Source organism: Leptopilina boulardi, unplaced genomic scaffold (assembly GCF_019393585.1).
Source record: "Leptopilina boulardi isolate dan_hultmark-lab unplaced genomic scaffold, ZJU_Lbou_2.1 LbouV2_30, whole genome shotgun sequence".
Classification (NCBI taxonomy): Eukaryota; Metazoa; Arthropoda; class Insecta; order Hymenoptera; family Figitidae; genus Leptopilina; species Leptopilina boulardi.
In genome coordinates, this window is record NW_026137863.1 from 920,725 (window position 1) to 947,761 (window position 27,037).

Below are 27,037 nucleotides of genomic sequence, written 5' to 3' on the forward strand. Positions count from 1 at the left end.
ACAAAATTCGAAAAAAAATAGTTGTGGCACTTAGTTTAGAGTACAAATAAACAAATAGTATAAAAAAATTCCCAAAAAATAGCAATTATAGTTTATAAAAACGAAATAATTTTTTTTTTTCCAGGACTCTACGGAACGCTCTTCAGGCGCAACAAAGAGGCGGCATTTTCAAATTATCGACTATGGGAGAGTGCAGGTTTTGTCGTGGCATACGCCTACAGTACACATCTTTGTGCAAGAATGAAACTCTATGCTCTTTTATCGGTTCTTGTACTCGGTACAGCGGGTTATTTGGTCGTTGAAATTTTACACTGGCGTAAACAAAAAAGGCTCAAAGCCATTGCCGAGGATCCAAAAGCAGCTCAAGCGGATGCCAATCAACCCGAAGAAACGGATGATGAAAAAGATGACATTGACGACGACATCATCATCACTCATCTTTGAATAAAAAGAGTAAAAAAAAAAACAATTCTCGTCCTAACTCCTCTGAAATCAATCGACCTCAAAAGAGGAAACAAAATTAACTAAAAAGGAAAAATAAAAAAAAAATGAATCTTTTATTTAAAAAAATTTGAAAAGTTTCAATTTTTTTTCTAGAGAAAGGAAGAAAAAGATCTTCAATTGTTTTGAAAAGAAAAAGAGGGTTGAAATCCTCTTTGTAAATAGAAAATTGAAAAAACAAAATTCTGGCTGCTTTTCTGAATCGATTGGATTCTCAGAATGGGAAAATCGAAAAGACTCGTAAAAAAAAAAAAACTCTCGATCCTGCTCCAAAGATCCTCTTGGATTTACCGAGACACATCCGCCTTTCTCCAACTCGAGGTTTATTTACAACACTTTCTACCGAGGGAGGAAATTTATTTTGGAAAAAGAAAAGAAAAATCGGTATTCGACGTTTAAATACCATTGCGTTTCAAAAAAAAAGAAAAAAAAAAAAAGAACCAAACGATCCAAAGGACTATTTACCCAATGGAGACTCTCCTGGCGATAAGCCAGGCTCAAAATTATATTTTGGGAAAATGTAATTCCAAGTTCCGAGAGGAATATTACAATAGCGTCAGGGTTGGAAAAAGTATTAGACCTTATAGGTGTACTTAGTTAATTTTATCGAGCACCCGAATTGCTCCGTTTATAAGAATTGTTTTAAATTAAAAACTTCCTACCAAAATCTGGCCAAGACTTCCGCTATAAATTGCAAAACTTCGACAAAAAAAATAAATTCCGAAAAAGAAATTTCTGCAGTTTTTCATAAAATTAAAAATTATTTTATTTCTTTTTACTCAAAAATTACTATTCAAAAAGTAAATTATTTTTCATGTGAAAATTGTAATTTTTAATTTTCCCCAGAAAAAAACGTTTCACATTTCAAATACTGTTTCACACTCCTGTTATCATTTTTTTTTCCCACGAGAATCAAGGGGAAAAAAAAACAAACGGATTTGTGAAAATTGAAAAAAGAAAAAATCTGATAATAGTTTTCCGTGAATTTTCCGTTTCGCAAAGATATTGTATTTCCGTTTTAAAATTGAAATACGATGATTGAAAAAAACAATGGAATAAAACTTTTGCAGAAAGTTCTTTTCTTTTCACGCTATAAATTAGCCCTTTGGCAATCTTAAAACTGCAAAACGACGAAGCAGAGAACAATTTGAAAATCCCTCCTTTTATATAATGTACTTACTCATGCAGAATTATGTGATAATCGCGAGAGACACTTTTACTCGAGGAATTTAACGAACAAAAGATGAAATTATAAATTTCCAGTACATTATATATATTTTTTAATAATAATAAAAAAAAATAATTAAATTAGAACCGGACAAATTTTACAAGATATAATTATTATTTCATTAATTAAATTAATGGATTTATTAATTAATAAAATTTTATTCTACTGAATAAATTTGAAAAATATAATTTTCAAATGATTTTTTACCTGAAAAATTAAAAAAAAAAAAAAAAAAAGCTGATTTTTGGTAGTGAAAAAAAATAAAAAGAATTCGACACAATTTTACAGTATTTTCTTTATAACTGTTTGAAATTGCCACGCAAAAAAAAGAAATCTCTTAATTATTAATTATTTTAATTAATAATTACTTGCTTTAATTAATTTTTTCAAATTGATTTAATTTGTTTAATTATTTAACAATTGTTAATAATTATTAATTGAATTATTAATTATGAATAATTAAAATAAATGATTCAATAAAAAAAAAATTAATTTTAGTTAATTAATATACTTAGGAAATTGAGGAGAAAACTATTTTTTTTTCTTTATTACATAACGCATCTAAATATATAAGTTTCATTTCTAGTGAATAGTTTTTAGTTTTTGCGACATGAATTTTGAAAGCACGAGTATATATATAAATATATATAAATTAATATAAATATGTAACAACGATAACGGGACCAAGACTTGTCTTTATTATTTTCTCTCTAAAAATAATTTAGTTAGCTAGTTTGATAAGAATTTAGAAACAAAAATGAAATAAACAAAAAAAAATTATTTAAGAATTTTACAAAAAGAGTGTTGTTGTGTCTGAAATTAATTTCAGAACTCCAGAGCTTTTTCTCCAGTTAAATATACGTACACGTGTGACAATTTTTTTCTTCATATTTTTAAATATATAAATATTACGTTTTTTGTTAAAGTGCGCTTATTAATAATCTGTACATAATTATACATAAATTGAAATATATCAGAAAAAATCCTCCGATTTTTACGCTATTTTATTATTTTATCACAAGAAAAAAGAATGTTTTTCTTGTAAAAAAAATTGTAATAAAAAACATTTTTTTTATAAACATAAAAAACAAAATACTCAGAACTAAAAAAATATACTCTTAGAAAATTAAATTCTTGAAAATTAAAATTACATTCAAAAATTTAGTTTTTCAATTAAAAATAATTGTAATTAAATGAAATTTAAAATTAAATGTAATTTAATTACATTTTTTTTTAATTATTAAAATTTTTATATAATTTTGTGAAAAATTAAAACAAAAAGTAAAATAATTATTAATTCAAAGTGTGACAATTATTATAAATAGTGAAAAATCGGAGAGATTTTTTCGGAAATGTTAATAATTAATAATTAAGAAAATATAATTATAAGAATCTTGTCGCACTTGATAAATAAGACCGAATTTTTTTTTCGTCCTTAGTTGAACTAAAGGACTAGAATTATATTTTTTTAAAAAATAAGATATAATAAATAAGTCGTTATTAACTCTCTAGAAAATTGCACATCTGTCGCGGCAATTTTCGGTGTGATCTGGCCTTGTTCCCCTTTTTCCCCCCAATTTGTACAGTATAAATTTAAGCACTTAGTTTTTTTTCAATTATTATTATTATTATTATTATTATTATTATTATTATTATTATTAATTATTTTCAGTGATTAAGATTGTTATATGATGAATTATGACGACGATCACAAATGAGATCAATAATTGTTATTATTATTGGATGATTATTATTATTATTATTATTATTATACTATTATTGTAGTTCTTTACCATTATAAATAAACGCAACGTCAAGTTACTATTGTATTATGTTTGTAAGAGATTGTTAATTGTACAATTATTATTATTATTATTTTAAATATTCGACACATATTATGTTAATAAATAGCGATAATCGAACATTATATTTTATTAAACGAAAAAATTTAAATTACATCCCGTTTTTTTATTTACCAATTCTCTTTCTCTCTTTTAAAAATTAATTTTATTACGTATTAAACTTTCTTGATGAAATTCAATTACCGACATAGGAATCTACTTTACCGACTGATGGTAAGACAGATTTTTGAAAAATGAAAATATAAAACATTACCGTCGTAGAAATCTACCTTACCGACTGATGGTAAAACAGATTTTTTGAAAAATATTAACAGTTTAAAAGAAAAGAATACAATTGTACAATTTTTAATTCTTTTGGAAAATGATGGTAAAACAGTTTTTTTGAAAAATAAAAATTACCGGCGTAGAAATCTATCTTACCGACTGATGGTAAAACAGGTTTTTTTTTGAAAAATAACAAATTGCCGACACTGAAATCTACCTTACCGATTAATGGTAAAACAGATTTTTTGAAAAATAACAGCATAAAAATTACCGACATAGGAATCTACCTTACCGGCTAATAGTAAAACAGATTTTTTTAAAAATGAAAAATAAAAATTACCAACGCAGAAATCTACCTTACCGACTGATGTTAAAGAAATTTTGCTAGAATTTTTCAAAAACTTCAAAACTACTTTATCATCAGTCGGTAGGGTAGATTCCTACGTCGGTAATTTTTTATATTTTCATTTTTCAAAAAATTACTATCAGTCGGTAAGGTAGATTTCTATGTCGGTAATTTTTATGCTGTTCTTTTTCAAAAAATCTGTTTTACTATTAGTCGGTAAGGTAGATTTCTATGTCGGCAATTTGTTATTTTTCCAAAAAAACCTGTTTTACCATCAGTCGGTAAAGTAGATTTATACGTCGGTAATTTTTATTTTTCAAATAAACTGTTTTACCATCATTTTCCAAAAGAATTAAAAATTGTACAATTGTATTCTTTTCTTTTAAACTGTTAATATTTTTATAATTATTTCATTTTAAAAATTACAAAATAATTTCCAATAAATTAACATTCAATTAATAATAAAATTAGATGCGAAATTTAATGAAAATCTAATTTTTTAATTTTAGACAATAATTGTAATATTTAAATAATAGTAAATTAATATAAAAAAAATGTTAAACTTAACCATTTTTAAAATTAAAAATTTTAATTACTTTTTTAAGAAAATAATAATAAATCAAATATTGTTAATTAATAATTTCATTTAAAAAACGAAAATTGGCAAGGATTTCACTAAATACATGGAAAAATCGTGAATTAATGTAAAGATAACTATATTTCTCATATTATAAATCATAGTATATAACAAATGCTTTATACATAGCGTGTGGTAGGGATCTTAATATTATAAATAATTTTAATTTCGCCACATTATACTCTATTACTGTCAATAATGTCAAATGACAGACAATAAAGGAGGCTTTGTTTTTTTTTCTTCTTTATAATAATTATTTTCATGGTAAATAATTTTTTTTTTTCCCTTAAGTATCAGCCTTTCAATCAACATATTATTTAATATCTATTTTATACATTCGTACAACACAATTCACAAATACACGCAATAAAATTAATCTTAATAAATAGAGTTACTTAATTTATCCAATAATAATAATAATGTTAAAGTACACTTTTGATTCGAATCTAATTTAAGTTCATGCCATATTAAAATTCAATTTTTTTTTTTTTTTATTATAAAAAAAGGAAAAATATTCGATTGGTCGACTTTTATTGTACACTAAATAATCCGTATATTTTTTTTTAAAATTTTTACTAATTTTTTTTTCTTTCTAACACGATCATTAAAAATCGACCAGTCTTAATTTTTTTCAAATTTAGTCTTACGTGAATGAACTTAAAACCTATCAGACTTTTAATTAACTGAAAATCAGTGAGAAAAAAGAAAATTATTAATAATACAGTCTATTATTAATTATAATTTTTTTTTTTTTTTTTAATTAATTATTATAAATTCGTAGATTAAAGGAAGGTCACTCGTTATCTTCACTTTTTGAAGTGTGAATTTTTTTTTTTTACACATGGAGATCTTTTCTTTTTGAAATGAAAAATTAAAAAATTTTATACACACACTTCCAGCAAAGATTTTTTTTGTTACGTATTTGGCAATGATAAAGGTCAAAAACAATAAGCATCGCAATTTTTCTTTTGTATAAATAAAAAAAAAAAAAAAAAAAATTCTTTTTCGCTAGAGCACAGCTGCTAGCTATCAGTGTCATCACAGGTTTGAGATCAGGTATTGGGATATGACTATATATAAAACTTGTAATTTAACTTAAAAAAAAAATATCGTCATAAATTAATAAAATTTAATTTTCTGAGCAAATTTTTTTTGAAAAAAAAACCCGTTCAATTAAAACAAATGGTTTTTTTTTCTATTTTCTTTCACTAGTTTTTAAATTATAGATTTCATGAGAAATCATTAGTTGGCACATAATTAATTAATGGAATGGTTTAAAAGGGGGGGGGGGTGAAGGTGAGAAAAGAAAAAAAAATTTCTTTCCTTTATCTAAAAATATTGTGCAAAAAAAATAATTGTAGGGGATGTATACATGCAGTTTCGATCTCATTATCATTATTTGTTCATTCATAAGCGCATTTTTTTTTTCTTTCTTTTTTTGTTTCAAAGAATACATCATTTTTAACTTTTAAGCTGACTAGTCAAGTAGCCATGCTATCTAATTTTTGTTCTTTTTTTTGTTTTTTTTTTTTTTTTTTTTTTTTGATTTATCATTAATTACAATCATTTTTTTCGGGAATTTACTTTTTTTTTTAACACGGAACTATTTGACTGGACTATTGTTTTATATAGTATTCGGTTGCTTACAATTATCTAATTGTATGATATTTATCTGCTTTATTTGGCAAGTTTTATTGACGGCATTTTATTGAATAGCATGGTATTCTTCGTGTTTTTCTTTAACATCTAATTAATCTGCAAAAAAAAATTTATATTAAAACAAAAAAATTTAAATATTTTTCATATATATATAATAATAAAAATAAATTCAAGTATTACCTGAACACAAAATAAGTGATTGATTTCACCTTTTATTTTCACTTTTTTCGATTCCTGAGACTTAGAAATTCAGGTCTTTCCCCCTTATATTCTTAAAAACCTGACAATAGGCTTCAGTCTTTAAAAAATGTTGACTGTTTTTGATCTCATTCCAAAAACTTGTTTCAGTTTTTCAAATCTGAAAATAATAAAAATCGACGATTAAAAATAATAAACAAGGAATTATTAAAAGTAACGAAAACTAATTAAAAAATAAAAAATTGAAATTAATTTTTAAACCATTTTTTTAATTGACAACAATAATTAATAATAATATAATTTTCATACCTTGAAACAAGTCAACGTAGAATAAAACAGCTTAGAAAAATAATCTGAAAATTGAAATAGAATTTATTAAATAAATTACCTGGGAAATATTTTTAAAATAATTATTTCTTATAAATGAGGGGCTGATAGTAAAAATGGTTTAAAATAACATTGGGAGCAAAAGTGGGATAAGTGACTTGGGAGCAAAAACGGGTTAAAATGATTCGTGTAATTTATTGATAAATTCATTATATTAATGATTAAAAAATATTAACAATAGGAAAAAATGCATATTTTATTATAATTAATATTTTTTAATCGATAATATAATGAATTTATCAATAAATTACACGAATCATTTTAACCCGTTTTTGCTCCCAAGTCACTTATCCCACTTTTGCTCCCAATGTTATTTTAAACCATTTTTACTATCAGCCCCTCAAATATTATCTCTTGAAATTTTTTTAATAAAATATCAAGTAAATTTTTAAAATTATTTTAAAATTAACAAAAGCTGTCTAGTACCAAAAAGTGAATCATTTAGACAAAATATAGAACGTTTTTCTTTTTTTTTTTATCACGAAAAATAGAAAAAATAAAATATTTACCCAGCTGTTGAAATTCGACTTTGTCCGGAAATTGATATTCGATTATATAAAATCGAATTCAATGGCATTTAAATTAAATTTATTTTCATATAATTTAAATAACTCTAATTGCATAAATATATTTACTACATTATAGGATTTTTTTTCCCTTTTCTTTTTACAAAATATTTTATTAATATCTTTTTTTTCAGACTTTCGAAAAAGTATAGGTTAATTCGACTTTCAAATATAAACGACGAAAGTCTATATCTATAGATACTTTTTTATGCACAAGTTTTTTTTTACGTATTTAGATATAATTTACACCGCAACGAATAAAAAAAAAAAGTATTTCTTTAAAAAAAAAAATTACTCTTTTAACAATTAAAACGATATCTTCAGTGATGATCTTCGGAATGACAAGTTTCTTCATCTTCAAATAATGATGATTCTTCAAATGATGAAAAAAAAAATGTTTTGAATAAATTTCTTCAGAGCGTTATCTTCAAATGTTTAGTTTTGTCGTGACAATTTTTCTTCTTCAAACTATTTACAAGTTTGTTTTTTTTCATTTTTTCGCTACTCTATTTACAAATTAAAAATACCACAGCCTGAAAAATCAGCAATGTTGTCTCCTTTGATCTTCAACAACAGTGAATCTTCATTGGAAGCAGTATTGATCATCGACTGGTTCTCCTTCTCTTTCGTTTTGGATAAGGTGGATCCAAATCTTTTTCATCAGAATAATTATAATTTATTTTTGGAATTTTTCTACTCGAACTTCTTGTTTGTTTTTTGGTTGATTTTCGAGCTTTTTTACAATTTGTCTGCTCCTGTACAATTGGTGTTGTTGCCGTTACTGTTGCTGTTGATAATCGTTTTAATGGTGAATTCCCTTTTGTTGTTTTAATATCTCTTTGGTAACGTGAATCATGATAATGTGGCACATTGCTCAATTGACTATTTGCCAATCTTCTTTGATCTTTACTTTGATCATCTTGATAATGATAATCATAATCTCGTCTAATATCATGACGATTTTCAATTGGTGATGATTGTGTTGATGTTGATGAATTATCCTTTGTTGTTGTTAATTCAACAGTTGCACCAATTTCCGGTGGTGTAACATTTGTTGATTGTAATTCAATTGAATAATTATTTCTCTCCATTTTTATTGACATATCGTAGGGTTTTTGTATTGCTTTCAATCTTTTCTTAAGTGGTAATTTATTATTTATTTCACGTTGATATTTTATTTCCGGTTTAAATTTCATACTAATATCATCAATTGTTTTGGTTTTTTCAATTTTTAAACATAATTGATCGTCGTATAAATTTGAAATTCTTGATCTCTCGTGCTCTTGGACGGCAGATGTTTGTTGTTGAATAAAGTATGAATTATTTTCAATAAATGATGTCGGCTCGGTATTTGGATGAATATATTGATGACAATGTGTTACAACTTCATAGGTACATGCTAAACAATTACAACGTGTAGCTGATGAATTTATTGGTAAATTTAGAGGAACATGTTTGTGATATGGTACACAAAGTTCGGGATTTGTGGAAAAATATGGTAATTGTGAATTATCATGAGAAATTAATGAACAATTTGGAATACCACAGGTACAATTAATAAATTCTTGTTTAACATTTTGACGATATAAATTTTTATTCTTTTTATCTTTAATTTCATTTTTTTTAATACTATCATCATTTCGCAATAATTTCTCATCAATTTCAGATTTTATCATTAAACCCTTGTGTTGTGTTTCGTTATCATCTATTTTTTCATCGTCAAATGTTTCGTCATCGCTGGTTTTATTATTTTCCTTTGCCTTATTTATAACATAAACATTGCTGTTTGGTGATTTTTGCATTAAAACAACAGTCTCGCCATTTAATATAACATTTGATGTTTCACGAAATGATTGTGTTATATTGTCCTGTAATCCATCGCTTGTTGAAATAACTTCAACTTGAAGGGCCACTTTGTCAAATGCATCTTCAGGATATATGTTCACTATTCGACTGTCACTATTGTCTGTGAATTGATTGAGAGTTGCCTTTTGATCAATATCAGAATTTCCCTTCCAACGTGCGTAATCTTTGACTTTTATTGTTGAATTATTATTGCCTTTTTGCGCTGCACAAACAGATGCCAATACAGATAATGCATCGGCATTTTCTTGAAATGATGAATAAATTGTTTCATTTTCAATGTTATTTAATTTAACCTTTGGCAATGTATAATCAACAATATTTGACGAATCATTGTAATTTGTATCGCGATATGAAAAATTTGTTTCTAATATTGATGAATTAAAAAAATTTGTATGTACAATATTTGAAGGACGATTTAATGATGGGGAATCTAAAAGATTGGGTAAATTTACATCCATTGTATTTGTGGAAAAATCAATTATATTTGATTCTAATGTACGATTTGAAAAATTTAAATTTTCCGATGAAATTTTTGATGATGATGATTCATTGGAAATTTTTGCTGAACAATCCAATGGAATATTTCTATTTTCTTCAATTGATTCATTTAATTGTGAATTCATTGGTTCTTCATTAATAATGGACATTCCTTCGAAATTATTCAAAACAGCCTCTTCTTGCAAATCAGTCTTTGTATTATCATCGAGCCTTGAAATCATATTTTCTTCTTCGTTTTTAATTAAATTCTTTGATTTTTCATTATCTGTTAATAATTCGTCACTATTACTAGAATTAATTCTATCACTATTTAATACTGATTTTATGGATAAGTCTGTTATTATTGGTGAAGATATGATAATTTTTTCAGAATTTGAAGAATCTTCACTTGCTTCTTCATCAAAAAATTGATAATAATCCATAGCAATAATTTCATTTTTATTATTAAATGAAATCCATGAATTAAATGATGTATAAAGATTTGATTCAATTTTTTTTTGTTCACAATCATTATCATCGTTTACCATTAATAAACATTTGAGAATTTCTTCAGCAGGCGATTTCATTATTTCAATTAAATTATTATTATCATTTTTCTTCTCTTTTTTCTCTCCATTTAATCTTTGTAAATTTTGTTTTTTCACTTTTTCCAACCATGGAATTAATTTGCGATTCTTCTTTCTTGTTATCTTCGGTGCTGAATCTTCATCAGTTATATCAATAATAATAATGTCATTGGATTTTTTTAATTTTCTCCTTGATAATGGCTTTATAAATTGAATTGATTCTTTTGTTGAAACACTACTCGTGGTATCATCGCTAATTGAAATTCTATTTAAATTATTTGAAAGATTAGATTTATTTAAATTATTATCACTATTTTCAACTAACAAAGCACAAGATTTATTATTAGATTCATTATTAACAATTTTTTCTGATAAAGAATAAATTTTTTTAATTGAACTAGATTCTTTGGCAATGACGTCACTGTGCTAAGAATTAAAACAGAAAAAAAAAATGAGAAACATGAAAATACTTAATCTATTAAAAATAGGGAAATATTTTCTTAATGAAGAAAAATTTTTTTAGGAAAAAAAAAATAATTATTTAAAATTTCCTTACCACTTGTTGCTGTGGATCTTGTACTCGTTCAAGATGATTTATTTTTTCATCAGCGCGAGGACAATTTTCTGCTTCTCTCTTGCAAAAATTAATAAAATCAGTGCAACATGCTTTCACGTCAAATTTGTGTTTCATTAAAAATTGAGGTGATCTCATTTGTGAGCCAGAACAATTATTATAATAATTCGTTAAAAAATCGGGTAAATTTGAAGGTGCCGTTCCCAATAAAGAAACAGCAGTTTGTCGAATTTGTTTTTTTCCAATTAAATCGCTGTTAATCATTTTCCATAATCGAAAACCAAGTAAATATCTCACGTAAACTATTTCCTGCTTTGGTAGTTGGGGAATATTTTTTAAAATTTTCCTAAAAAACAAAATTTTTATAAATAAAAAAAAAATTATTTTTAATTATTTTTAATTTAAAAAAAAAAAAAATAACTTACTCCATAATTGGATCGAGAATAATATGAAATAAATGACTCATGTGTCGAATCTTGATTAAAGTATCAACCATATAATCAGTGGAATTATCTGGAAAATAAAAATGCAGGTTATTATTTTTTTTTTAGTAAATTAAATTTTTTTTTGCAAAATTATGTAAAAAAATTCTCTTACCAAGGTACGTATAAAGGCAACAAATTAGTCGAGTCGAAATTGCACTGAATTGTTCTTGTCCTCTTTTAGACGCTCTCAGTTCCATGTCTATGTACATTGCTAATAAATCCGACATACTTTCAAGATAAGCTGAAGAATTTTCATCCTAGAATACAAGAAAATTTTTTTTTTTTGTAGAAAAAAAGGAAAATTCAATTAAAAATATGGAATATTAAATAAATTCATCATTAAACTTGAAGGCAAAAAAAAAACATAATTTTATCAAAGCGTAACTAGTATTTATTTAAGAGTCGACTTCAAACATCAATGAAACTTGGAATCAGTTGCAAACCTTTGAGTTGAAAAAAAAACTAGTTATTTTAAAAAAAGTCGAAAAATTATTTTTCAAAAATTCGAAAAAAATAACATTTTTTAATATTTTATTTAATTATTATTATTTATTGTAATTTTTCCCCTGAACCAAAAAAAAAATTTTCCGAATTTTAAAAAGGATTTCCGGAGTATTTATATTTTTTGAAAACTTTTTTGAAAACTTTTTTAATAACAGAATTTTTAGGTAATTATTTATTTTTTCCAGACAAATTTTTCTCTTTTTTTTCCTTTTTTTTTTAAATGACTTGACGGTTACTGTAGGGAGAAAAAAAACCAATGTTTCCTCTTTGTGAGCAATTGCATTCCTAAGGGAGCCCGGAAGTGCTGTCCTAAAAAGGGCGAGCTGTAATTGATGGACAGAACACTGGATGAAAATAGTGTAAAACGTGAAAATCGATTGGAAAACAGTTTTTTTAGACGCGCGTCTACTATTTTTTTTTTCCCCACCAAATGGAGTTAAAAAAAAAAACTCTCTCTCTTACGATTCTAATCTTGACAATTTAATCCAATCAGATAAATTTAAACAGAAAAAAAACTTGTGAATAATTAACATAAGTAATAATTGGAAATTAGAAATAGAGAAAAAAAAAAATGTGGAATATAATAAAGAACTAATTTATTTATATCAGTTAATATAATAACTAATTATAGAATAAATTATTTCCAAGAACCATTTTTATTAATTATTTTTTTATTTTTTTTTTAATAATTATTTTTTTAATTATTATTTTTTTAATTACAAAAATAATTAAATTACAATTTTATTTGTCCGTATAATATTGAAATAAATAATTTTAAAAAAATTAAATAAAAATAATAAAATTCTTAGAAAGGAGGAAAAAAAGAATTTTTTTTTTTTATATTCCAAATGGCGAAATTGATATAGAAAAAAAAACGATAAAATCAGTAGAATAGAAAATGACTCTGTAATTAGTTTTCATTGTTAACTGATAATAATCAACATAAATAGAAATTACGTTTGACGATCATACATTCGGACTTATGATATTTGCGTGCAACTTTGTATAAAAAAAAAAGAAATTTAAATTGTAACTGAAGTAGATAAATAAAAATTAACAATGAACGGGTATAATTTCCATCGCCATTAGGAGCATAAAATATTATGATATTATCGCTGAGATGTTGTGAGAACACACTGAATTTATAAGGTTCCAGTAATCAATAAAGTCAGAAGGACGTTAAACTCAAATGTATATATTACTTTTTGTTTCCCTCGCAAGTTTCATTTTTCATTTTTTTTTTTTATTCGTCGAAAATATGGGCGGCTCAAAAATTAGAATCCATAATTCAACGTCTCGTTTTTGTTGATTAAATCGAAATTTCAATTTTACTAAGTTTAATTAATTTCATTTTTGATACAATCAAACTGATTACGCGAGATAATTAATAAATAATAATACAATAAATAATAATTAAATTATTAAATTATATATCAAATTAATTAAATTAATTAATTAATTAATTAATTAAATAAATAATAATACCAATAATAAATAATAATAAAATAAATAATAATTAAATTATTAAATTATATATCAAATCGTATTAATTGTACATTAATGGATGGAACACTATTTTTAGTTCCGTATATATTAATTAAATATCAAAATTTACAGAAATTAAAATAAAAATTAATTAAATCGAATTAATTAAAACGAAATCAAATTAAATTAATTAAAAATATTCGAATTAATAAAAACTCAAAATACTAATTATATTTTAATTAATCTGGATTTCAATTTTTGAAATGAAAAATTAAAAAAAAATTATTTCTTCTCACCTTTGGAAGATTTCGATAAGACATCAAAATCCAACTCAAGGCCTGATGGATGGACTCCTTTAATAATGCTGCTTTCATTGGCTTTTCGTAGCAGTCATTAATAGTTGAACTTATATTACTGTAATTCAAATATGCTTATGAAAGACAATTTTCCCAAATGAAGACACTGCTTAAATTAGAAAGGTTCTTCCCGCTTAATAACCAGACAATAGGACGTAAATGGCTTGCAATTTCGAATCTTATAGTCTATACCCAAACCCCTTTTACCATTATATATCTATATATCTATATATATACAGTGAAGCAAAACTATATTATACTAGAATTTAAATTTTATGAACACATTTTCAACGAATGAATAGAACATTTTCCAAATATATTCATTAAATAGGGAAAAATTTGTAGGACTTTCCAAAAATATAAGTCTATTTCAAATTTTACAATTTTCCCCTTTTCAGGTTAATCCCATTTTATTTAATGAAAAGAAAAATATATATGAGAGAAGAAAACATAATTTTTGCCAATATATTATTTTTCACTATTATGCTCATCTCAAAAAAAAATAGTTTATTAATTTATTATTAATTTATTATTAATTAGTTGCATTAATTTATTATAAATTTTTAATTTATTATTAACTAATTGCACTAGAAACCTTAATTTGTAATAATTAATTAATTTATCGTCATTGTTCTAATTGCAATTTTTCACTAATAATCGATAAATAATTAATTTTTCATAATCGTAAATAACTAATTTTACATAATTATCGTAATTAACTCAACTTTATACGTAATTAATTTCAAATTATTATCATATATGTATATATATTTCTTAAATATCAATTAGTAATTAATTACCTTTATAATCATAAATTACAAATTTTATATCAATAATTTACTATATTTTATAAAAGTTGAAGCTAATTTTTAGCAGCAATTTTATTAATAATTTAAAATTAGTAATTATCAATTAAAAAAAATATATTTAATTTAAATAATTTCTGAATTTTACATTTAAATTTAAATAAAACATGAAAATTGGAAATTATTTATCTTTTTCTTATGAAAAATAAATCTCACAGCTGCAACTTTACAGTATATATATATATATATATTGACAAAAATACCCCAAACACCAAAAAATTATATATTTAAAATACTAATGTTAAAAAGTAAATTCACGTTTATCAAATTCTCAATATTCGATTAAATCATATTTATTTGTTTCCATTTTGTTTGAAATTTAATATTTTATTAAAATTCACATTTAAATATTAATTTAATACACATTTATTTCTAAAGCCCATAAAATAAAAATATCAAGAATATAATAAAATTTTTCATTTAATTTTATTTTCATTGTCAAAAAATTTTTTTTTTAAATTAAACTCTAAAAATAAAATAAAAATATAAAAATTACAAAATTTTTCTATTAACGAAAAAAATTTATTTTTATATAAATAAACAAATATTAAGAATTTGATTAACTAATTTATTAATTCAATAAAATAAAATTTCTATCATATTAAAAATAGTTGTAAACTACAACAAATGTGATTAGTAATAAAAAAAGCAATTATTAAAAATTATAACAAAATTAGTAATAATTATTATATTATATTAATAGTAATTTTAATAGTGAAAATAATATTAATATTAATAATAATAATAATAATAATAATAATAATAATAATAATAATAATAATATCAATAAAAATAATATAATAATAATAAATTGTGCAAAATTAGTGTTGAAAAAATACAACTCGTGAGTTAATAATAATAATTAATAAAAAAAAAAATTGACCAGTGCACAAAAAATAATACTGGTTAAGCCGTGTGATTGCAAAAAAAATTTTTTTTTGTTAATTACCTTTTTATGCATTTCATATTTTCAAGTAAAGAAGACATATTAGATTGATTTGCATAATCAAAATGAAAAACCGAGGGAAATAAATCTATCGCTGGTAACATAGGTTTCTTCGTGTTATTTCGCTCATTTTTTTCATTGACATGAGCCGTATGCTGCAATTCTAAAACATTAAATAATTCAAAAAAAAAAAATTATTATTATTATTAAAAATTCAAATACATAATAATAATAATAATTTACGAAACAATATTTATTACAAATAATTACTCAGAAAAAAATATATACGAACATTAAAAACAATTGCAAATGAAATAAAAAAAAAATTTTATTACAAAATAAAATAAATGCATGCAATATTTTTTTTAAACAAAAATTATATATAAAAATAATATTGAAAAAAAAAAATTTAATTCGATTAAATATAGTTATGCCTTATAAAATTCGATCTTCACCCAGAGAAATGATAAAGCCTAAAAAATATTTATTTAATTCAAATAAATTTTTATTTGATTGAAATAAATGTTTATTTGATTCAAAATTAAATATTTATTTAATAAATAAAAAAATTTATTTACGCCAAATAAATAGGCTAGTAGGCTGTGAGACAAATATACGTTTACTTAACTCAAATATATTATATTTGATTTAAATAAAATATATTTCTCTGGGTGAAATAATTAATTTTACTTTTCTTCCTACCCAGGTGCGAATTGTCGGTCGGCCCATGGTCGGGCCGACCATGTGCATGGTCGGCCCACCTCGGGCAGCCAGAGGTCGGGCCAACTAGCGAATTGATAACGTCGGCCGACCTATGGTCGACTAAGTCGGGCCAACTATGGGTACCATAGTTGGGCCGACCTTGGCTGCCGACCATCCAACTTGACGGTCGGCAGCCATAGTCGGCCCGACTATGGCTGCCATGGTTGGGCCAACCTTGGCAGCTAAAATTTTGCCGACAATAAACATTAAAATATAAAAATTTGTTATACAAATAACATATATTAGTAATCATTTTAAATTCATTATACATTTATTTTATATACTTAAACACTAAACGCAATCGTAAACATACATATATACAAATTAAAATTTTTAACGCTCGCAGGGATCGAACTCGCAACCTAACGCACCGCAGTCTAATACGCTAACCACTACACTACGCAATGACATATGAGTCACGGAGAAAAATAAATGTTATAAGCTACAGCTTGAAAAAAATTAAAGTTAGTAATTCAAAATAATAAATTAATCACATATAACCTTTTTTCTTTTTAAATTAATCAATTACAAGTAAATTAACAAAAACATTTTACATTTGTCAATGGTAGGAGAGAAATTTACTTTATGATGGTCGGCCCAACTATGGCAGCCAAGGTTGGACCGACCTTGGCTGCCAAGGTCGTACCGACCATTGTCCCCCATGGTCGGCCCAACTATGGCAGCCAAGGTTGGCCCAACTATGGCTGCCAAGGTTGTGCCAACCATTTTCCCCTTAGTCGGCCCAACTGTGGCTGCCATAGTTGGACCGACTATGGGGAAGAATGGTCGGCCCAACTATGGCAGCCAAGGTTGGCCCAACTATGGCTGCCAAGGTTGTGCCGACCATAATCCCCCATAGTCGGCCCAACTATGGCTGCAATGGTCGGCCCAACTGTGACTGCCGACGTCGGCAGCCATAGTCGGCCCAACTTTGGGTGCAAATATTTACCATGGTCGGCCCAACTCTGGCTGCCGACCGGTCGGCAGCCAGAGTTGGGCCGACCATGGGCCGACGAACCAACTCTGGCGGCCGACCGAAATTCGCACCTGGGATCGTGTTTCTTTTGAGAAAAATAATTCTGTAATCCTTGATATACCGACCATCGATATACTCGGCTGCCAGTCATGCTGACTACATTCCCCGTAGTCGGCCCAACTGCGGTTTTCAAAGTCATGCCGACCATTCTCCCCCTAGTCGGCCCAACTGTGGCTGCCATAGTTTGGCCGACTATGGGGAAGAATGGTCGGCCCAACTATGGCAGCCAAGGTTGGACCGACCTTGGCTGCCAAGGTCGTACCGACCATTGTCCCCCATGGTCGGCCCAACTATGGCAGCCAAGGTTGGCCCAACTATGGCTGCCAAGGTTGTGCCAACCATTTTCCCCTTAGTCGGCCCAACTGTGGCTGCCATAGTTGGACCGACCATTACCCCCCCTGGTCGGCCCAACTATGGCAGCCAAGGTTGGCCCAACTATGGCTGCCAAGGTTGTGCCGACCATAATCCCCCATAGTCGGCCCAACTATGGCTGCAATGGTCGGCCCAACTGTGACTGCCGACGTCGGCAGCCATAGTCGGCCCAACTTTGGGTGCAAATATTTACCATGGTCGGCCCAACTCTGGCTGCCGACCGGTCGGCAGCCAGAGTTGGGCCGACCATGGGCCGACGAACCAACTCTGGCGGCCGACCGAAATTCGCACCTGGGTAAATTTTTTTTTTAATTTTTACGCATATCCATACACACACACATACTCGTAAAGGAGATTTCTATTCAAATTTTACCCTCAGAAAATCTGGTAGTGAATTTAAAAATTCATTTATTTTATTGAAATGTCACATATAGGAAAAAGTACATATTTGCCCCTTTTTTTTATAATGAAATTCTATTGGCTCTCTTATGGAAAAAGTAAAAAGAATTAGAATCAATTTCACGTGAATGAATCGCCTTGAATGACATTCAAAGGAAATGTTTTATTTTCTTTTCTTTCATTAAAAAAGAATTTCTTTTTGATGTGATAGGTATATTATTCAATTTTTTTTTCTTTTTTTTTTTATGATGAACTCTATATTATATTTTAATACATTACACATATATACGAATATATGCAACGTGAAAGGCTTGTGCGTGGAATATATAAATCCTCTTCATAATCTGGTGACGCGGAATAGAAAAGTTTTTGAATAGAAAATTCAAAAATAGCTACAAGTCTTCTAACCGACACTGACATCTGTTTCTAAAGGAGCAGGTGTGCAAGTCTTTGCATTGAGCTTTTAGAAAGTTTTGAAAAATAAAAAAAAAAAAAAAAAAAGAATGCAATCCCTTTTGTGAATTTACAGTCGCCTGCATATGTCTCAACACTTGAATATGCCTTTAATTAAGAGAGTGAAATTATTATTATAATCTCAAGTTTTGCTACCGAATTATATATCTCTTTTTTAATGCACGCGTGACAAAAATATAATTTCCAAAAAAAAAAATATAATTCAAAAACCAAATAATAATATGCAAAACCAAATGTCCCCCCCAAAAGAAAAAAATAAATAAAGAATAATAATAATAATTATTATTATTATAATAATAATAATTATTATTATTATAATAATAATAATTATTATTATTATAATAATAATAATTATTATTATAATAATAATTATTATTATTATTATTTCAATGGAATTTTCAGGAAAATTTATAATAATTTGAAATAATAATAATAATAATAATAGGTAATTATTATTATAATTATTATTATTATATTATTATTATTATTATTATTTCAATGAAATTTTTAGGAAAATTTATAATAATTTGAAATAATAATGAGAATAATAATAATAATTTTAGTGAAATTCTTAGTTGTGATTATTTGTTAAGTGTTCGACTGCCTGTAAATAAGTGAATTAAGTGTAAGCATTCAAGTGGAAAATTCCACGCTTGAGTTCTGAGTTACCGACTTGGTAATTTTGGGGCTAAACTTCTAGAGATGGTGGTGTCCACATTTCAGCATTTTGGGTCTCCGAGAAATTATTCTCTAATATATTGAATTACCTGTGCCAGTTCAAATTTCCCGCATAGCGGCGTCGTTTCCAATTCTAGTCACGGGGGCAAAAAAAAAAAAAAAAAAATTTCCTCACAAAATTGCATATACAAGGTAAATGTAAGAAATAAAATATTACAACATTTTTCCAACCCCTCCCCCCCCCCCAAAAAATTACCAGCACCTTCTTTTTTTTACAAAAAAAAAAAAAAAAAAAAAAAAAAAAATTTCTTCCATAAAAACATTTAATTTAATAATAAATTAAATAATAATTAAATAATAATAATAATATAATATAATATAATATAATATAATATAATAAAATATAGTATAATAATAATATAATAATAATAATAATAATAATTAAATAATAATTTATTTACAAAACTAGTAATAAATTAAATAAAAAATAAATATTTATTTATTAAAAAAAAAAATATTACAAAAATTAATAATAAAAGAAAAAATTATTTCCGCTGTTAATATCACCGGAATTTATCATTCTGTTATCAATTTTGGATAGTGGAATTTGTTTTTTTTTTCTCATTTTTTATCAAAACTTCAGTCGCAATCAATAATTGAGATGTAATAAACAATAAATGCAGAGAATTTTCATCTCGAACTGATTTTTCTTTATATTCAAGGATTCGTTTGGAACAATGGAAAATATATATATATATATAAATGCTATAAATTTAAACTGACGTTTACATTCAGTTGGAGTATTACAAAGTCAACTGCACTCGTGACTTTGACAGCCGTAAAGAATACTAATTACAAAATGTGAAATAAAATTTTTTTTCTGTACATATTTCTATTAAATATTCTCTTTTTGTTAATTTATTAAAAATTAAAAAAAATATTCCAAATATAAATTTTATAATAATTTAATAAATAAATTTAAAATTTGTAAAAATAAATTGATATTAAATATTCGAAAATAGAAATAATTCAAAAAAATAATGTATATTGAGTATTGACGTATAGTTGAAAGTAAAAAAAAAAGAAAAATAAAGTCGAGCACTAAATAATTTATAGCAAACTTGAAAACAAACTGACAATCAATCCCTTCTTGACGTACATATACAAGTCAATAATAAAATCATTAACGATCATCAATGAACCATAATTATTTTCAATCTTATCCTCCTTTTTTTATTTTTTTTATTTTATTTTTCAACTCTAATGATTTTAATTGTAAGCAATAAATACAGAGAGAAAAGCTTCCAACTATTTCAATTACAAGAAAGCTTAATTAAAAGCTTTCAATTAATTGACAGTACTCAGGGAACAATTTTTTCTGAATCAAAAAACAAAAAAAAAAGAGAGAGAGAAAAGAAAAGTCTTTCTATATCAAAGAAAAACGTCTTTAAAGTTAAGGAAAAAAAAATTTCCTTCTTCAAATCAAAGAAAATCGAGTTCTTTTTAATCGAAAAGAATTTAATTTTCACGAGTTTTTTTTTTTTAATTTAACGAAAGAAACCAAAAGAAAATTTATTTAATTATTTAAATAAAAATAAAATTGTATTTTATTTGAATACAAAATTTTTTTATTATTTTCAATTTATATTTAATATTTTATATACACCCAGAAAAATGGTATATTTCACAGAAAATTAAAAGGCATTAAAATAATCTGCAACGCTTATTATTTTAATCCAAATTTGCTTATTTTAATACCAAAATGGATATTAAAATAAGCAAAATTGGATTAAAATAATAATCGTTGCAGCTTATTTTAATGCCTTTTAATTTCTCTGTGTTGTTTCACATTCTAATAAATATTTATTTGATTCAAATAAATTTTTATTTAATTCAAATAAATTTTTACTTGATTGAAATAAATTTTTACTTGATTGAAATAAATTTTTACTTAATTGAAATAAAAAAATTTATTTCCGCCAAATAAATTAACTAGTAGGCTGTGAGACAAATATACGTTTATTTAACTCAAATATATATTATACTTAGTTCAAATAAAACGTTTCTCTGGGTGTATATAAAAAAAATTTATTTTATTCAAAATTAAAATGTCAAAAAAAATTCATTGAATGGCAAAAAGATTATGTCACAGATTTGATCGCAATGAAAAAACTGATAAAAAATGGTTTTTCAATTTTTTTTTTTTTTTTTTTGTTTTTTGCACCAAATGTTGATGAAAGGTTTCACGAAGGTAAAATGTTATCTTTCATTATATTCTTTGCATGAAAACCAACCCTCAGACAATCATGGAAAAGGTATAGACTGATAATTTTGACTGACGTGCTGCATTTCAAAAGAATATATTTTTTAATCAATATTCCCTTTTTCTAAAAAAAAAAAAAAATAAAAAAAAAAAAATTCTACTCTTCATTTGCATGACTCGACTAATATTCAAATTCGTTTGTTAATTAAAACAAAAGACAAAAAAAAAACTTTTCCTTAAAATAAAACAAAAAAAAATTAATAAAAAAAAAAAAAAACTCTTTCGACGATGTACAATATAAAATATATTTCGTATTCGCTTTTTTTTTTGACTTAATGTTTGTTTGATATGGAAATCAATTCACTTTAAATTTATAAAATGTGACCGAAGGGAAAAAAAATGTTTTCAAAAATACGTTTTTTTTTAAAAAAAAGAGAAAAAACTCTTTTTCTTATTATTATAATTCTATATTTCTTGATAATTAAAGATATAAAGTTGATTAAAAAGTTATTTACATAATTAAAAAGAAATTTAATGAATAACTTTCCAATTAAATCGCGAAAAACGACGATAATATAATTCATTCGAGTGAGAGGGTAAAAATTTAACAAATCAAACATCTCGCAAAAGTGGTGAAATCTTGTTTTTTTAAAAAAAAACGGAAAAAAAATGTTAAAACCGAATAAACCGAGTTTCAATTAAAATTATCGAAAAGTTAATCTCGTCATTTCGAAATAAGCAATTATATAAAAAGTTAATTCAATTTTCATTGAAACTTTTTTTTTCTTATTAATCCCATTAATTAGATATTCGTTACTCGTCAAATTTTATCATACCTTTTCCATTTGTCGATTTTTGAAAAAAAAATAATTCCGTCACAGCAATTATTTTTTTTTAAAATAACGAAAATTGTTAATTATTCTATTTTTCCATTTTATAATAATTATTATTATTATTATTATTATTATTATTATTATTATTATTAACAATTATCTTTTTTTTTACACTTTTTTTTATTTTTCCTTTTTTGCAACGAAAACAAATTTACAATTGTATTTCTTATTTACACAGCAGACATTCTAAAAGCGCATTTTAAATTTAAATTCTATTTCTTTATTCCATGCAGTTATATGCAGTGCGCACAGACGGCATGTCTGATACAGCATAACTTTGATACGAAATCTTTGATAAGAGCGCGCGCGCGTTTATTTCTCGAAATGTCAATACAAAAATGAAAGAAAAAAAAAGAAACATACAAAAGGAAATTATATTTTAGCCGAAAAGAAAAATGAAAAAAAAAATAAATTGTGGAAAAACTTTACTGATTATTACTTTTTTATTCTCTCTCTATTTCTTATTCATATTTGATCGCAAATCAAAAGTCGACATTTCCAATTCTCAATTTTATATCTTTTATCGAGTAATTAAAAAATATGTGTTCAAAGAGAAAATTTTTTTTCAATTATAATATCCGATATATGAATAAGTGGAATTTTTTCTTATTTGAACGAAACGCTTATTGAAGAGTTATTTAAAAAGGAAAAAATTAAAAAGTAATTTGACAATTATATATAATAAAATGGGTGATAAAAAATATTACAATAATTAATGATTAATTTTATTATGAACAAAAAATTCCCCAAGATCTGACTTTTCGGAATATTAACCGGAATTAAAAAAAAAGAACTAGAAACAAATTTTTATATTACATGCAAAAAAATTTTCTGGAACAAGTTTCTTTGGAATAGAGATATATTTTTCTAGAATAGCGAAAACTTTTGCTGTTTTAGTGAAATATATCACTGTTCTAGATAAAGATTTTTTTGTGATTTTAAAAATATTAATCAAAATTTAGAAAGGTATTTTTTAAAACAAAAATTTTTGTTTGTCAAGAATTAGAATTTTGGTTAACAAGAAAATTCACTTAATTATAATTTTTTCCAAAAACTTTTTAATTTTTAAAGGAAAATTTCACTTATTTCCTTTGAGATTTTCAATGAGAAGAAATTGGTATTGCTTTTTTTTATTCTAATTCTGATTTTTTGAAATTAAAATCAGTTTTTCTCTTTAGTATTTCGGAGTAGAATTTATATTTATACAACGAAAAAAAAAATATTTATCGGAAACAGCGAAATATTTCACTAGAATAGCGAAAGATTTAACTGAAACAAGTAAAATTTTTACTAACTTTAGTGAAATGTTTTGCTGTTCCAGGTAAATATTTTTTTTCATTAAATAAAAAAATTCTACTACGAAATTCAGTAAAGAGAAAAAATGATTTTTATTATAAAAAATCAGAATTAGAATAAAAGAATCTTAGAATATTTGATTCTCTTATTAGAATTCCGCACTATTTCTGATGTAATAAAAAATAATTTCTGATTTACATAGACAATTTTTTCACTCCAAGAAATGGTAAAATTAACTATTTCCGGAATAATTCTTACTATTTAGGGAGTAAATTTTACTACTTTCGTAGTAATTTGACAATTTCCGGAGTAAATTTTACTACTCTCGGAGTAATTTGACAATTTCCGGAGTAAATTTTACTATTTCAGGAGTAAATATTACTATTTTCGGAGTAAATTTTACTACTTTCGAAGTAATTTGACGATTTCCGGAGTAAATTTTACTATTTTAGGAGTAAATTTTACTACTTTCGGAGTAATTTGACAACTTCCGGAGTAAATTTTACTATTTCAGGAGTAAATTGAGTAAATTATACTATTTTCGGAGTAAATTTTACTATTTCAGGAGTAAATTTTACTACTTTCGAAGTAATTTGGCAATTTACGGAGTAAATTTTACTATTTTGGGAGTAAATTGTACTACTTTCGGAGTAACTTGACAATTTCCGGAGTAAATTTTACTATTTTAGGTCTAAATTTTACTACTTTCGGAGTAATTTGACAACTTCCGGAGTAAATTTTACTATTTCAGGAGTAAATTGAGTAAATTATACTATTTTCGGAGTAAATTTTACTATTTCAGGAGTAAATTTTACTACTTTCGAAGTAATTTGACAATTTCCGGAGTAAATTGAGTAAATTTTACTGTTTTCGTAGTAAATTTTACTACTTTCGGAGTAATTTGACAATTTCCGGGGTAAATTGAGTAAATTTGACAATTTTCGGAGTAAATTTTACTATTTTCGGTGCAATTTGACAATTTCCGGAGTGAATTTTACTATTTCAGGAGGAAAAATTACCAGAAACTCCGAACAGGTCCGGTTTTACTTTTAAAGTAGTAAAAGTTACTATCCATTTTTCTCCGAGTGGTTATAATTTTTAATAATAATAATAATAATAATAATAAATTTCCAGTCACAAAAAAATAATTGAATCAAGAAAATATTCCCAAAACCAAATTTTTCACAATTATTTTAGGTAAAATTGCGAGTTTTTCAGGTAGTATTGTAAATTTTCAGGTAACGTGATAAATTTCAAATCAACACCTGCACAAATAATCACTTTTTACAAAAGTTACGTATTGGATCGAAAAAAAAACAAGATTTCACTGACAACTTTCATTAAAAAAAAAATAAAAAAAAATCCTTTTCCCTTTTACATTAAAAACTTACTGACGCTTCGCATATTAATTACCATCACCGTCGGGTATTAAAAACTTTTTCTAATGAAAATCACAATTTTTATTTTTCATCCATCTTCTTCTGTTGTTAATTATATTCACACAAAACCCATGAGACCCAAAGTTACGAGAGCATCATTTTAATTTGTAAACAGACCCACGCGAAGCACACGCCACTATTATATATACAGCAAAAAAAAAACCACATGTCTTTTTTATCCTATACATATATATATATATATATATATATATCTGTAATCTTAACCCCTCAAAAAGTAACATGCAATTAAATTCCATAAAATCACTTTTGGTTTATAAAGAAAAAATAAATACAATCAGAGTGTTTATTTAAAACGATTTTTTCCCCTACGTTTCTTTGAAATGGTTTTTGAAAAAATGCTTTAAAAGTAGGAATCTGACAAGATTGTTTTTTTCTTCTCTCTCCTCGCAATGCAGGAAACGGATGCCATATACAGAGTTGCGTGCATTGAAGAGGCTCAAAACTTGAGTTTATATAGGAAAAAAAGAAAAAAGAGAGGCATAGGCACAGGCTATAATAGCTAAAGTTCAGGGAGTCTGAGACTATCGATCGACGCCGAAAGTGACACGACTCAAAGGAAACAGTTTGGCCTCGGGAGGCTGTGTGTATTCTCTCTCTCTCTCCCTTTACGAGCATGTATTTGTAATGAATTCGAATGTCGTCCATAAAGCGCGACGGACTCTTAAAAAAGGCCAAGAAATCAATAAGACCGACACACGTTCACATATATACATCATTTTTCCTCTCTAACTCTCTCTCTCTCTTTCTATCTCTCTGTCTGAAACAACATGAGATAAAAAGAGAAAGATTCACGAACAAAAAAAAAAAAAAAGAAAAATTTGTGTCAACAATGAAAGAAGAAAAAAAATCAAAGAATTTTTTTTTTCTATTTATATGTATATATATGTACATACCTGTCGCGCACGCATCCGACTGGACCGCAGATCTCAATTCAATTGAATTCATACTTGATTCTTAATTTTTCTTCTCTTTTATATTTATTTTGAGATGATAAATTCAATCACATAAACAGATTTACACAGATTTTTTTTTACACTGAAGAATGCCACTTCATATTCACTTGCAAGTTCACTACCGTAAACTAACGTAAGCATAACCACACTCTCCTACGGCCATATTGACACTGACGTTCAATGACGCTTAGCGCAGCAGCGTTGCCTGTGTGAGAAGCGCCCCCTACCGGCGTCTGACAGAGAAAGAGATTGAGAGAGAGAGAGGAAATTCCCTCTCTCTCTCCCCTCAAAAAAAATCAACCCCCTTGGTAAAAAGAAATTAAACGATACAAAAAAAAACGATTTTCATTTTTTGTCCATTTCTTTGAAAAAAATTATATTTTTTTCCAATTTTTCAAAAAAAGAAAAATTTTTACCTTCTCTCTTGTCAAACGAAGCATTCTGATTGGTCAACTTAAATTTAGATCCACCAATCGTTGATGAATGACACTTTAAGGGAACAAATCACGTGTATTTGGTAACGTACAAACAAAAAGTTGTGTAACCAATCGAATGCTTGCAATTATTTCAATGTGCGGTTTACATATACTGCAATCTTTTGAGGGCAGGGGGAGAGTATACCTAAAAGGGGGGGGAGGAGGGAAGGTTGTATACCTA

General features: G+C 25.7%; 4 protein-coding genes across 5 annotated transcripts in view; 2 read left to right on the forward strand and 2 right to left on the reverse strand.

Moving 5' to 3' along the window:
* LOC127282466 (UNC93-like protein) overlaps positions 1-1,780 on the forward strand; it is a 59,621-nt gene extending 57,841 nt beyond the window's left edge. Inside the window, exon 6 of the mRNA XM_051306714.1 lies at positions 125-1,780. Coding sequence (XP_051162671.1) covers positions 125-444 — 320 coding nt within the window. The 3' untranslated portion in view covers positions 445-1,780. The remainder of the gene's footprint in view (positions 1-124) is intronic.
* The window catches only part of LOC127282472 (uncharacterized), a 241,720-nt gene that overhangs the window by 67,095 nt on the left and 147,588 nt on the right, over positions 1-27,037 (reverse strand). The window lies entirely within an intron of this gene.
* The window catches only part of LOC127282469 (nitric oxide synthase-interacting protein homolog), a 181,257-nt gene that overhangs the window by 42,137 nt on the left and 112,083 nt on the right, over positions 1-27,037 (forward strand). The window lies entirely within an intron of this gene.
* On the reverse strand, positions 4,901-26,564 carry LOC127282464 (probable serine/threonine-protein kinase DDB_G0282963). Its single transcript, XM_051306705.1, has 10 exons — positions 26,321-26,564; positions 15,798-15,957; positions 13,923-14,040; positions 11,750-11,894; positions 11,578-11,665; positions 11,135-11,498; positions 7,592-11,004; positions 7,005-7,048; positions 6,678-6,855; positions 4,901-6,593 (listed from the first exon to the last, which is right to left on the reverse strand). The coding sequence occupies exons 1-7, from the start codon at positions 26,370-26,372 to the stop codon at positions 8,251-8,253; spliced, it is 3,681 nt and encodes a 1,226-aa protein (XP_051162662.1). The 5' UTR covers positions 26,373-26,564; the 3' UTR covers positions 4,901-6,593; positions 6,678-6,855; positions 7,005-7,048; positions 7,592-8,250.

Bases quoted from the DNA above. Each gene is read 5' to 3' on its own strand.
- LOC127282464 (XM_051306705.1), bottom strand. From the start codon at position 26,372: ATGAATTCAATTGAATTGAGATCTGCGGTCCAGTCGGATGCGTGCGCG. The intron at 15,958-26,320 runs GTATGTACATAT...TTAATGTTTTAG, and splicing joins GTCGGATGCGTGCGCGACAG to AATTGCAGCATACGGCTCAT. The intron at 11,895-13,922 runs GTGAGAAGAAAT...CTTGTATTCTAG, and splicing joins CTTATCGAAATCTTCCAAAG to GATGAAAATTCTTCAGCTTA.